Source organism: Leuciscus leuciscus (assembly GCF_965113295.1).
Source record: "Leuciscus leuciscus genome assembly, chromosome: 1".
In the NCBI taxonomy this organism is placed as follows: Eukaryota; Metazoa; Chordata; class Actinopteri; order Cypriniformes; family Leuciscidae; genus Leuciscus; species Leuciscus leuciscus.
Window position 1 is genome coordinate 76,358,550 of NC_138725.1, and position 13,435 is coordinate 76,371,984.

Sequence of the window (13,435 nt, forward strand, 5' to 3'; positions counted from 1 at the left end):
TTTTAAACTTGTAGAAAATAATATAAAAGTTTTTTAAAACCACATGAAACACACGAATACTGCGTATGTTTATAAAAACTTACACATACATGTTTTGCTGGTAACACTATTTTACAGTGTCATTGTTACACATTGCATGTATTTACTATAGTAATAATATAAATATAGTACGTACATGTACTTAATATTACTCAGTACTTAAATATATAATTACACATTAAAATAAAGTGTTTTTTTTACTTTGACTTTGATTATTTGTCCCAGACTCATTTACTTTCCTGTTCAACAGTTCTTCTGTATTAGATTCAGTCCAAACTCTCTTTTGATGAAGATTCATAAAGTGATTCAGTCAAAACTGGACATTAAAAAGCAAACGTGTAAAAACAGTGAAACTCAGGGTGACAAACGTTTATCATGAATGAAAATAACAGTCAAAGATCAACAACTGAAGAAACATGTTCAGACTGAAACAGGAACAAGCGTTTATTGACCATAAACTACAATAACATGATTAAACTGTAATAAAACATGTGAATTAACAGTGAAATACTGGAGGTGACAGTAGATTAATGTTCATTTTACAGTTATCTCTATGATTATATAGATGATGTGTTATTCATCTCACATTATTGATTATAATAATCCTTTGAGATCCAGCAGTTTTAATCAGATCATCTGAAGGATTTTAATAACACATTGTGCACAAATAAAGTGTATGAATATCAATAACGTTGATAATGCAGTAACACACACAATCAGTTACACAACTGGAGAAATGTCAATTTAGTGAGTGTGTGTGTTTATGTAATTACACACTTCTGATTAAAATTAAAATGTGTTAAATGGTTCAACATCTTTTACAGTGTGTGTGTGTGTGTGTGTGTGTGTGTGTGTGTGTGTGTGTGTGTGTGTGTGTGTGTGTGTGTGTGTGTGTGTGTGTGTGTGTGTGTCAGTCAGTGTGTGTGTGTTTAATGTGACACAGAGACACTGAAGAGTTATAATTATTAAATCTAAATCCAGCACAGAGGGGTTCAGTGAATGTGTGTGTGAATGTGTGTAAGTGTGTGAGTGTGTGTGTGTCAGACACGCTGTAGAAGGACAGAGTGCCGGCCGACACGTCCACAAACACTCCTACTCTCTTACAGGATCCTGAACCAGCAGAAACATCAGTGGAGTTATAATTGTGCCAGACAGTGAGTCTGTGATTATAGCGTCTCAGACTCCAGGACTTCTCATTACATCCAAACACACAGTCATAACTCCCTCCTTTCCTCTCGATTCCTTTATATGACACTGATATATGAACATCATCTCCACTCCATTCAGCCTCCCAGTAACAGCGTCCAGTCAGACTCTCTCCACACAGAACCTGAGGATAATAATCAAATCTCTCTGGATGATCAGGATACGACTGACTCTCTTTCACACTCGTCACCTTTCTGTTCTCCTCAGACAGAGCGAGACGAGTGTGTGCTGTGTTTGGATCCAGTGTGAGATCAACGGCATCTGAACACAAGAACACACATTACAACAGCAACATTTACAACCAGATAATAAAGTTCAAGACAAACTTTGGAGTTGGCTTGAGAAAGCCTGACCAGAAACTTCGAATTAGTTTTAAAATCTTAAAGTGTGAAGGGAAATACAGTCTATCGATAGATAGATTGGTAGATAGATTGATTTTAGGGTGTTGCTATGCGGTTGCTAGGGTTACTCAGGCTTGTTGCTAGGGTGTTTCTATGTGGTTGCTAGTGAACTCTGGGTGGTTGCTAGGATAATGCTATGCGATTGCTATGATACTCAGGATGGTTGCTAGGGTGTTGCTATGTGTTTGCTAGGGTCCTCGGTTATGGTGCTAAGGTGTTGCTATGCGGTTGCTATAGTACTCTGGGTGGTCGCTAGGGTGTTTACTAAGGTATTCTGGGTGGTTGCTAGGGTGTTGCTAAATATTCAGGTAGGTTGCTGGGGTGTTACTATGTGGTTGCTAGGGTACTTGGGTGGTTGCTAGGGTATTCTGGGTTGTTGTTAGTGTGTTTCATTTTGGTTGCTAGGGTACTCAGGCTGGTTTCTAGGCTGGTTGCTATGCAGTTGTTGGGGAGCTCAGGGTGGTTGCTAGACAGACATAGATAGATAGATAGATAGATAGATAGATAGATAGATAGATAGATAGATAGATAGATAGATAGATAGATAGATAGATAGATAGATAGATAGATAGATAGATAGATAGATAGATAGATAGATAGATAAAACAAATCTAATGAGCCTCACTCTAAATTTGAATTTTGACAGTTGGAGTTTGAACAGTCTTGGCTCATTTCAACATTACGTCAATGTAAGTTTTGTTCATAATTTTTAGGAAAACCGTAAGTCGGATCAGTTTGCAAAGATATATCAGACTAAGTCAGAACAGTCTGAAGGTCTAGTCTGAGTTCGTGGATGAAGCTCAAACTCTAGGAGGAGCAGCATTTAGAAACTGAGTCTTAAGGGGGTCGCACACCGGACGAGAAGAGACACGTCTAGAACAACTCGAGGTATCGCACACCGGACACACACTTTCTCAGTTTATGGCTAGCAATATTGTTATGTTTAAGGACATTATGAAATTAAGATAATGTCTGTACTATGTTATGACTGTACTGTACAATTAAATACAATCGTTGCTGAGTCTGAACACTTTACCTCAGGACGTATGTTAACTGAATTAATTGAGAATCTCACCTGAAAATCCGATTATTTTCTGTAAATGAATGTAAAACTAAATGTATCTTGCAGGGGAGTAGCAAGCTTTTCAAAAGTGCGGGGGGGATGGATGTGGTTTGTTTATTAACAATAAAAACGATGAATACAATGACAGAAGGGTACAAAAGGTATAACATACAATATATAAAAAGCTTCCCATTTAAATGAGTGATACTAGAAAAGTCTAACAACACACTCGGAACACACGGAAAATAAGTCAAAACTCTGTTGTGAAAATACACAACAGTAGACTTGCTAAAGAATCAGAAATACTTTAATAATCCCAGGGGGAAATAATTTTTGTTACAAACTCCAGATATACAAACAACATATATTAAGAACAAAATATATATATATATATATATATATATATATATATATATATATATATATATATATATATATATATATATATATATATATATATATATATATATACACTACTGGTCAAAAGTTTTAGAAAAGAAGTCTCTTCTGCTCACCAAGGCTGCATTTATTTGATAAAAAACAATAAAAAAAAAAAACCCGGTAATATTGTGAAATATTATGACAATTTAAAATGACTGTTTTCTATTTTAATATATTTTAAAATGTAATTGATTCCTCAGATGAAAGCTGAATTTTCAACATCATTACTCCAGTCTTCAGTGTCACATGATCCTTCAGAAATCATTCTAATATGCTGATTTTATGCTAAAAAAATATTCATTATTATTTTCAATGTTGAAAACAGTTGATGAATAGAAAGTTCAAAAGAACAGTATTTATTTAAAATCGAATTTTTTCTAACATTATAAATGTCTTTACTGTAGCTTTTGATCAGTTTAACTCATCCTTGATTAATAAAAATATTGATTTATTTTATTTCTTTCCCCCAAAAATAAAATTAAAATTCTTACTGACCCCAAACTTTTGAACAGTAGTGTTTAATATTACAAAAGCTTTAGATTTCAGATAAATACTGTTCTTTTGAACTTTCTATTAATCATAGCATCATGAAATAAAAATGTAAAAAACTGTTTTCAACACTGATAATAATCATAAATGTTTCTTGAGCATCAAATCATCATATTAGAATGATTTCTGAAGGATCATGTGACACTGAAGACTGGAGTAATGATGCTGAAAATTCAGCTTTGATCACAGGAATAAATGACACTTAACTATATATTCACATAGAAAACTATAACTATACACACATATATATATATATATATATATATAACCAACTGGTTATATATAACCTGCAACCAACAACAACAACCAACTGACCAACTGAATTTAGCTAGCTGCTGAACAATATCCCAATTAGCATTAGTCTAAAAAATGAAATATATTACTGAAAACACTCGACATGTCAACTAAACGTAAACAGAACATCTTCCCAAACACATATCAAGCTTATTTAAAAACATCGAAAGCATAAACACTCATTCAAAGTACCTGGAAAAGGCAGATGTAAATAACCATAACCATAAGTTCCCGCCTCCTCAGCACCAAGAGAGGCGGGACTTAAAGCAGAACAGCCAATCATCAGCCGGTCACACTCAAAGCCGGTGTCATGTTTGAGAGGGAGGCTGTGAACCTCAGCTGTGAACCACTCCTGGCGTGCGCCTGGCAAATCCGCCGTTATAATAGCAATCCGCCATGGAACAAGCGTGTCTGCTCTTAAAGGGAATGTGAGATGTCGCTCTGATTGGTTTATTTCACATTACGCCCAAACCACACCTATGAGTAATGTAGCTACTTCAGACCAACCCATTTTAGATTTGCGTCGGGCGCAAGAGTCATTTATCCCACCGGTATAATAGCAACAGCGCCCGAGATCCGCCCATAAAAAAGTTTCCTTGCGTTTCACGCATGATACTTGCGTTTCAGCTCATTAAAATAGGGCCCATTATGTAAATTTAATATAAAACTATGTAAATGGCGCTCTGGCACGGCAGGATTTTGAACAAGCTGAATGGCGCTGCCGGTGTGTGTACACTCATAGAAAATAATGTGTTGGAATTTTAAAGACGTGGTGCTGCGCTTCTTGTCCGGTGTAAATAATAATAATAATAATAAGCTTAAATAGTATATCACTTTTTCAAGCTAACTTAATAACAAAACAACAAACATTAAAACTGTGTTTAAGGACTTACATTTGTGTAGTCTTGATGTAATCCTGAACTCTCCACCGTGATCCACACTAGAAAACACACACACACACACACACACACACACACACACACACACACACACACACACACACACACACACACACAAATACACACGGTTGTTTCACTATATATATATATATATATATATGAAGATGTGAGAAAATAGGCATAAATCTAACTTACACATTTACTCAAATTATTACACGCCTGTTTAACCGAAGCTAATTTGGGTGGGTTTCTCCCATCCCCATACAATGTCACTTCTCTGTCTTTTACGGCCCTGATGAGAACGTCGGTCTCCTCAGCTGTGAACCGCTCCTGGCCTGCACCTGGCAAATCCGCCGTTATAATAGCATCCGCCATGGAACAAACGCGCCTGCTCTTAAAGGGAATGTGAGATGTCGCTCTGTTTGGTTTATTTCACGTTACGCCCAAACCACACCTATGAATAATGTAGCTACTTCAGACCAACCCATTTTAGATTTGCAAGATCCGCCCACAGAGTTACTTGCGTTTTGCGTTTGAGACTTGCGTTTCAGATCATTAAAATAGGGCCCTTAGTCTCAGCAAACTGCCCAAGTGGCCTTGTGAAGGAATGACACTTACTGTATGACACTTTCATTTGAGCAGAATATCACAATAGAGATTACTAAACTCCAAAATACATGTTTGTCTGTGTTTTCAAATCATCAGCAAAAAAGTTTTTTTTTTTTTTTTTTTTTGTGCTGTGCAGAGAGAGTTGCGTGTGCATAGTTGCTAAATTGGGAAATCAAGTAAAACACTTGGCAGAAAATGTATCCATTTAAGAGAAAAGCTCTAATTGGTGGAATTTAGGCTCTTGATATCTGGAAACCCAAGCATTAAAAAGTTATTGGAGGATTGTTAACAATGCGCAATATCAAAAGAAAAATTGTTTTCAGGATAAATAATCAGTGGGCTGTTATGCATAATTGAGAGAAGCAGAAACCATGATCATGATTAAAAATGTTTTGTCAAAGTTTTTAATAAATGTGATAAGTGAAACTGTTTGAAGGCAAAAGCTTGGATGGGTGAAAAAAAAAAAAAAACCTTCAGTGTCATTTTTCAACATGCAGGGTAGTCCGATAGACTTCAATAAAAATGTTAATGTCTGGATTAAAACGGCATGAATAAAGAAGTTAATAAAGAAGTGTCTCTTGACAACCACAAAAACTATTAAAAACTCTGTCTCACATGCACACTAGACAGGATGATTCTTACTGATCCACTTACTTGAGTTTGGCCAGTGTGCAGTCTGGATGATTCATTGCATCAGAGAGCAGCTTCAGTCCTGATTCTCCTGGGTGATTGTAGCTCAGATCCAGCTCTCTCAGGTGTGAAGGGTTTGAACTCAGAGCTAAAGCCAGAGCACCACAACCTTCTTCTGTCACCATACAGCCAGATAATCTATAACAACAGTAAGTGTTCATGTTAGTGTGCTTCATTTTTAGAGAATACACTACAATAAACAACACGGCTTGTCAAACCATCAATTATCTTTACAAGGACCTCTGATTGATTGCAATTAGTGATGTAGAGATTACTCAATTTCAAAATCGACCGTGATTACAATGGTCACGTTATTAAACAGTAAGAATATGAATATGAATTTGACACATTTGCAGTATATTAAATATATCTATTTGTTTCTGCCCTTTAATTAGTTATTCATTGATTAATTAATTTATTCCAATTTAAAGGCCATAACCCCAGCAAAACATTAATGGGGAAACATGTTGTCTGTATGGGCTGATGCTTTCCCCCTGTCCAGCTCTGATGATTCTCCTCTTCTAGAGCCAGAAAAGAAGACCTTCTAATGATAAAATTATTTAAATTAAGATTTTTATTTTTTTATATTAATTATTTATGTGGTAGAAAACGTTATGACACCAAGCTATAGCCCCCGGGCCCTATGTGTTCTTAATATGGGCCTGGGCATACGGTAGGGGGTGCTATTACGCATCTTCTGAAAGAGTACTGAATCTCCTGAACAAAACACATGCAAAGAAGATGCAGAAACAAGCGATCTCATATGTAATCATATGCATATGTGAAATAATGGCATCACCAACATTAAACAGCATTTAAATCAAAACTGCCTAATGTTACTGAATTAAGGATGATGTCGAATCAGGATGAGCTATAGGCCTGTGCAAGCATTAGAGGTGTTGATGGACTCGATCTACTCCATCTGTGTTTTGATCATTGTTCTGAATTCGATCTGGATGTAGTCTTTGACAAATACGTTATTATCTCAGCTTTTTGCTCAAAATTTTGTTTTTAAGTGTTGCATTGTTGCTTTTAAGTGTTGCAATAAAAGTTTAGTTTGTGTTGTTTGTTTCTTTAACCCTCTGGGGTCTGATGTGTTTTTGGGGTACTTGAGATGTTTTGACATGCCCTGACATTTGTGCTTTTTTCAGTTGCTTATAAACATATTAATGGCAAAGGTGTAATTACACTCTATTTAGCACAAACAGGGCTAGCATAATATGTGAGCAACATGTATGTACATGACTGTATTTTTGAGAGAATAATGTTTATGCATGGTTATTGAAAAAACTAAAAATTAAAGTTTCTGAAATAGGGCCACAAAACACATACTAAATATATGTCCACAAGACTTTTGAATAATGGGTGTTGTCGCTTAGAGTTTTTTCTTCAAAATGATCTGAAAATCATCCTGCCTAATCATTCACATAAAACAATACATTGATTTAAACTTTGTAAGACACTTTTTGTTTGGAAAGGCAATATGCGTGGGGGCGTGATTCACACCTGAGAAGACAATGACCTGCATAATGAGCCTTTCAGTCAGGTGTGTCACTGAGAGTACCACAAGTAAAGAATGTGAGGACTTATTTTGTATGCATGCAAATTGCATGATATCCAAGGTAAACATTTCTAGTAACTATGCAGTTAATTCTCATACTGCATTTTCAGAAAGATTTGGAATATATCCTCTCCCCAAATGTGACACTAATAAAAACCTATAATAAATAATTTAATGAGAAGGTTTATATTGACCTATTTAGATGTTGCTTACATCTACCTTGTAAATATATGTTTTGCTATTTTATTAAACAGTTTTCAATCAACAACAATTACAGTTTTAACAATATTTCAAGTGTAATCTTTCTTTTTAAAAAGTATACATCGATTTTATCATACGTATTTCAAAGTTAATGATTCATTAGTTTGAATATTGGAACAAACACTATAATAGCATCTTAGTTGATAATTCAATATACCTACTTTATTTTTTTATAAAACATCACATACTATATATTTAACATATGAGAAGAAATATTTGCACATAAATGTTAATTTGCAGTTTAATACGTTGCTTATACAAAGACATTTTATTTCAACATATTTCAATCGATTTTTACTCATCTCAGTATAGCAATATAGTTTGGTAAAAGCTAAACTAGTAGATGTGTTCATGTAAAAGTAACATGTTTACTAATGTAAGTGCAAGTGTGCGCTGTTGTTTACAGCTGTACTACACATCTGTGCTGTTCATTCATTCCCACACAGACACGCGATTCATATTTAAACAGTCCTTTTGCAGTTTACCGACACTATTGCATATCGCGATTAGAACAAAGCACTTAAAAAAAAAAAAAAACGTACTATTCACAGTCCTCTGAATAGCTGGATCTGTTGCTCCTCGATGTGAAACTAAATTATTCCTAAGGATTATTCCACACAGCGAAGCAAGACGACAAAGTGCACAAGTCTGATAAAACTTGCGGTGTGTTTTATCCAGCTGATGTGGGCATTGACACGTTTGCATGGATCGCCTCAGATCATTTGCGTTTGAATAGCGCGCGCTCTCTGTGGGCGGGGTCACATTAAAACTTAATGAGCTACAATGAGCTGAGATGAGAACGACTGACATCTCTCTCTTATCATACAGATTACATAAACTGAGAATATTTGTTTTTTATATAAGTTACTTCATTAAAAAGAAGATAATTCAAGCTTCATGCCTGTGTGTCTGTATGCCTGCTTGACTGAGCATTCGCTGAGTTATAGTTCATTTTCGGATGCTTTTCAGAATGGACTTAACTGACAGAGAGAAGGCAGAACTCGCATCATGTTTTTTTTTTTTCTTTATTTGGCAAAAAGCACAACACTTATTGTGAGTTTACACAAAAATAATAGACACTTAACATGATCGAATTATGTATAACACTTGTATGTAAGATCAAAATCAACAGAGTATTTTGAGTCTCTTTTGCACTAATAAGAAAAAAAGCGAGCAGATCACGCTGGCGTGATTGCCGACCACAGGGGGTTAAAAGCAGAGGGTCTGTTCTTTCCTTTGATATTTTGCAGGTTCAGATATTCATACAACAATATGTTCTGGGGACCTTGATATTTTTCTGAAAATGATCAAAAACGCTGGCTGGCAACTTTTTTAAAAACACTGACAGGGTAATTGTCAACTATCCCTTTAAGTCAGTTCCATAGAATATTAGAACAGAACATATATATGACAGCTTGTGGCTATTTTGCACAGACCAGTTGAAACCGCGTCTCCATCATAGAGGTTAAGGGTTGGCTGTAGTTTGCCGTGAAAGTATTAAAATATCCAAGATTGAGTTTCATGATGTTGCATCATTTGAATACCTAGCGATGAAAATGACTGGCCAAACGTCACTGGCTGTAATCTTAATTTACCGACCTCTAAAATTTCACTCTGATTTTTTTCTCTGAGATTAGCGAGTTACTTACTCTTGTCTATGCTAGTCATTCATCTGTTATTTTGCTTGGTGATTTTAATATACATGAAAATACATCTGTGCTGGACTGTTTCAACCTAACTCAATATGTAACTTTTGCTACTCACTCCAGGGGTCATATATTGGATCTCATATATACATCTGACTTACATAATATTCTTGTTAGTGGCTTTGCTTTTGCTTTCTCTGATCACAAATTCATAAACTAAAACTAGACTGGTTCCATCTACTTGTGTCTCACCCTGGTTCACTCCTGAACTTCGAGCGATGAAAGCTAAAGGTCGTCGCCTAAAAAGACTGTACAGGAAAACTGGACTCATTGTGCACTCTCTGGCTTTCAAAGAACATTTGTTCAACTACCGTACAACTACTTTTCTCAATTATTTTCAGACAAATTGTCTGAAAAAAGTCAATCACTGAATCCATTACCAAAGACAACCCTCATACAAAGTGACTCAAATGTTCATTTGATGTTAGCTGATTCAGCTCATTCAACAAACTCTCTGCTTTCACTCTGACTCCCTTTTCTGCCATAAGTGATCTAATTGTGAAGCCTAATTCCACATCCTGCCATCTTAAAGGCCAATATCTAATTTACCATTCTTAAAGGTCCCCTATTATGCCCCTTTTCACAAGATGTAAAATAAGTCTCTGATGTCCCCAGAGTGTGTATGTGAAGTTTTAGCTCAAAATACCCAACAGATCATTTTTTACAGCATGTTTAAATTGTCATTTTTTGGGGCTCAGAAAAACGCGCTGTTTTAGTGTGTTCCCTTTAAATGCAAATAAGCTGCTGCTGCACGACACAGGGGGCGGAGCTTCATGAGCTCGCGCTCAGTCTCAGGATAATTTCATCTCACTGAATGATGATAATAATATCAGAAACTCTCAGTAACGGTGTTCATTTCGACCCGGAGTCGGACAATAATGCCTACAGAGTCAGAGTGCTGTATAGAGATGGAACAGGTATAGTTTAGTAGTTTAATTATGGTTATAACGTATTTGTCATCTGCTTGTATGTATCCACTATTAATAGCTGTAAGACTGAAAATACTGGTTGAGGCCTGCATGAGGAAAAAGGGCCCTGATGGCTAATATTCGACCTCCCCCACACGGCCTGACTTCCTCTCACAAACTACTAAGAACAACTCATACAAGAACATGGTTTAATGTGAATGTTTATCATTGACTGTTATGTTTTTGGTGTCATTTGAAATGTCTCAAAGTGAGTGGTACAGATATCTCATATCCAGATAGATCAAATAAAAGGAAATAAGGTTTATAGAAGTTTAGAGAAAACTGGTTTAGAGATAAGGCCAGATAAGGCAACCCCCCTTCTGTGGGATAGAAGCCATTTGAGGGTGGTGTCCCCCATCCCCCATATCACCTGGTCAAAGGAGGATAAAGGAAGGTGTGCTCGGGCTCTCGGTTCTTCTTGGCTGGGTACGAATGGAGTAGGTGGTCTTTCTCTCTCTCCCTCTCTCCCTCTCTCTCTCTCTCTCTCTCTCTCTCTCTCTCTCTCTCTCTTTCTTTCCCTTTCTCTCTCTCTATCTCAGGTACAAGCTGGGTAAGATTATTTGGTGTAACCAATGTATAACCATGCTCTAGATATTTTAATTGATTGTGGAATTGATCTCTGATATCTGAAATATTAAATTACTACAATGTGATTATTCCAACTGATTTTGACATTGTTCATTTAATGGTTAAAAGGAATAGTCAAACATTCGCTCACTTTTAGTGAGGCACAGATATTATTAAAACCTTTCATTTATGGAGTCAGATGAATTAACGAGTAAATACATATGATTAATGTATTACAAATTTAACCAACCAATACTTTGCATGAGTGAGGACAGAACACTGATACCTTCCCCGTGTATTGGCGAACCGGAGATTGGACCAATATAGCGGGCCTTACATAGCCTACAAGTCTGCTGTTTCGGACCAGGTCCGACTGATGATCAAACATATACTGATGAGTTTAATAAAGTTTATTGTACATAACACAAAAGATGAAGCGTCAGTTTTACTTCAGAAAATCACCGTAAGAGCTGAGTAAACACAGTAAGTTATAAGAAGTGCACAAGTAGGCCTACATAAACGAATTTCGGTAGAGATGAGGGAGCATTTTCTTTAAAAACAAAATAATTCCACCTCGTCTTCAGCGGCTGCCTCAGATTTCGGGAGTAAATAGAGAGCCACACATCCAGCCACACAACACTTACAACGCTTGGGAGACATTCTAGTCAGTGCAGCAGCTGTGAACTCGATCAGGGCGGGTCTATGTTGAAACGGCAGTGTCTGTCAACACTCGTGGGCGGGGCCTGTGCTTAGTGACGTCACTAAAACAGCATTCTGAAAACAGGTCGTTGGGAGACACTGCTGATGATTTATGGGGATTAATAAAAAAGGAGTGAGTGGATTTTTATCACTATTGGGTGGTTGTGTACACACACTGCCAACACACATTTATGTCCAAACAGCATGCAAAAGTGAATTTTGCATAATATGGGACCTTTAAGCAAAATACTTGAAAAGTTGTGGCTTCACAAATGAGATCATACATAGAAGCTAATCGACTTTTTTTAAACATTTCAGTCAGGATTTTGCCCATCTCACAACACTGTAACTGGTCTTGTTCGGCTGGTTAATTACATTCTTCCATCCACGGATTCAGGGTTAATAAACATCTTGATGCTTCTTGATCAAAGCGCTGCATTTGACACAGTCTGCCATTAAATCCTGGCTCATTTCCTACATCAGCGACAGAAAGTATTATATCACTATACAAGGGTATAGATCTGTCACTGCTCCACTTACACTGGGTGTTCTTTAAAGTTCAGTTCTCAGCCCACTACTGTTCATCATTTATATACACTCACCTAAAGGATTATTAGTAACACCTGTTCAATTTCTCATTAATGCAATTATCTAATCAACCAATCACATGGCAGTTGCTTCAATGCATTTAGGGGTGTGGTTCTGGTCAAGACAATCTCCTGAACTCTAAACTGAATGTCAGAATGGGAAAGAAAGGTGATTTAAGCAATTTTGAGCGTGGCATGGTTGTTGGTGCCAGACGGGCCGGTCTGAGTATTTCACAATCTGCTCAGTTACTGGGATTTTCACGCACAACCATTTCTAGGGTTTACACAGAATGGTGTGAAAAGGGAAAAACATCCAGTATGCGGCAGTCCTGTGGGCGAAAATGCCTTGTTGATGCTAGAGGTCAGAGGAGAATGGGCCGACTGATTCAAGCTGATAGAAGAGCAACTTTGACTGAAATAACCACTCGTTACAACCGAGGTATGCAGCAAAGCATTTGTGAAGCCACAACACGCACAACCTTGAGGCGGATGGGCTACAACAGCAGAAGACCCCACCGGGTACCACTCATCTCCACTACAAATAGGAAAAAGAGGCTACAATTTGCACGAGCTCACCAAAATTGGACAGTTGAAGACTGGAAAAATGTTGCCTGGTCTGATGAGTCTCGATTTCTGTTGAGACATTCAGATGGTAGAGTCAGAATTTGGCGTAAACAGAATGAGAACATGGATCCATCATGCCTTGTTACCACTGTGCAGGCTGGTGGTGGTGGTGTAATGGTGTGGGGGAACTTTTCTTGGCACACTTTAGGCCCCTTAGTGCCAATTGGGCATCGTTTAAATGCCACGGCCTACCTGAGCATTGTTTCTGACCATGTCCATCCCTTTATGACCACCATGTACCCATCCTCTAATGGCTACTTCCAGCAGGATA

The 13,435-nt window shown here is 37.0% G+C and overlaps 1 protein-coding gene across 7 annotated transcripts in view; it reads right to left on the reverse strand.

Annotated features, from left to right (window-relative positions):
• Positions 1-458: 458 nt before the first annotated feature.
• LOC309510091 (NACHT, LRR and PYD domains-containing protein 3-like) overlaps positions 459-13,435 on the reverse strand; it is a 168,530-nt gene continuing 155,553 nt past the window's right edge. For 6 of the 7 annotated variants that reach the window (XM_082185027.1, XM_082185023.1, XM_082185022.1 and 3 more), the window contains 3 exons: positions 6,156-6,329; positions 4,887-4,933; positions 459-1,506 (listed from right to left, as the gene is read on the reverse strand). In XM_082185027.1, coding sequence (XP_082041153.1) covers positions 950-1,506; positions 4,887-4,933; positions 6,156-6,329 — 778 coding nt within the window. In that variant the 3' untranslated portion in view covers positions 459-949. The remainder of the gene's footprint in view (positions 1,507-4,886; positions 4,934-6,155; positions 6,330-13,435) is intronic. The other variant, XM_082185025.1, reaches the window with a different exon arrangement.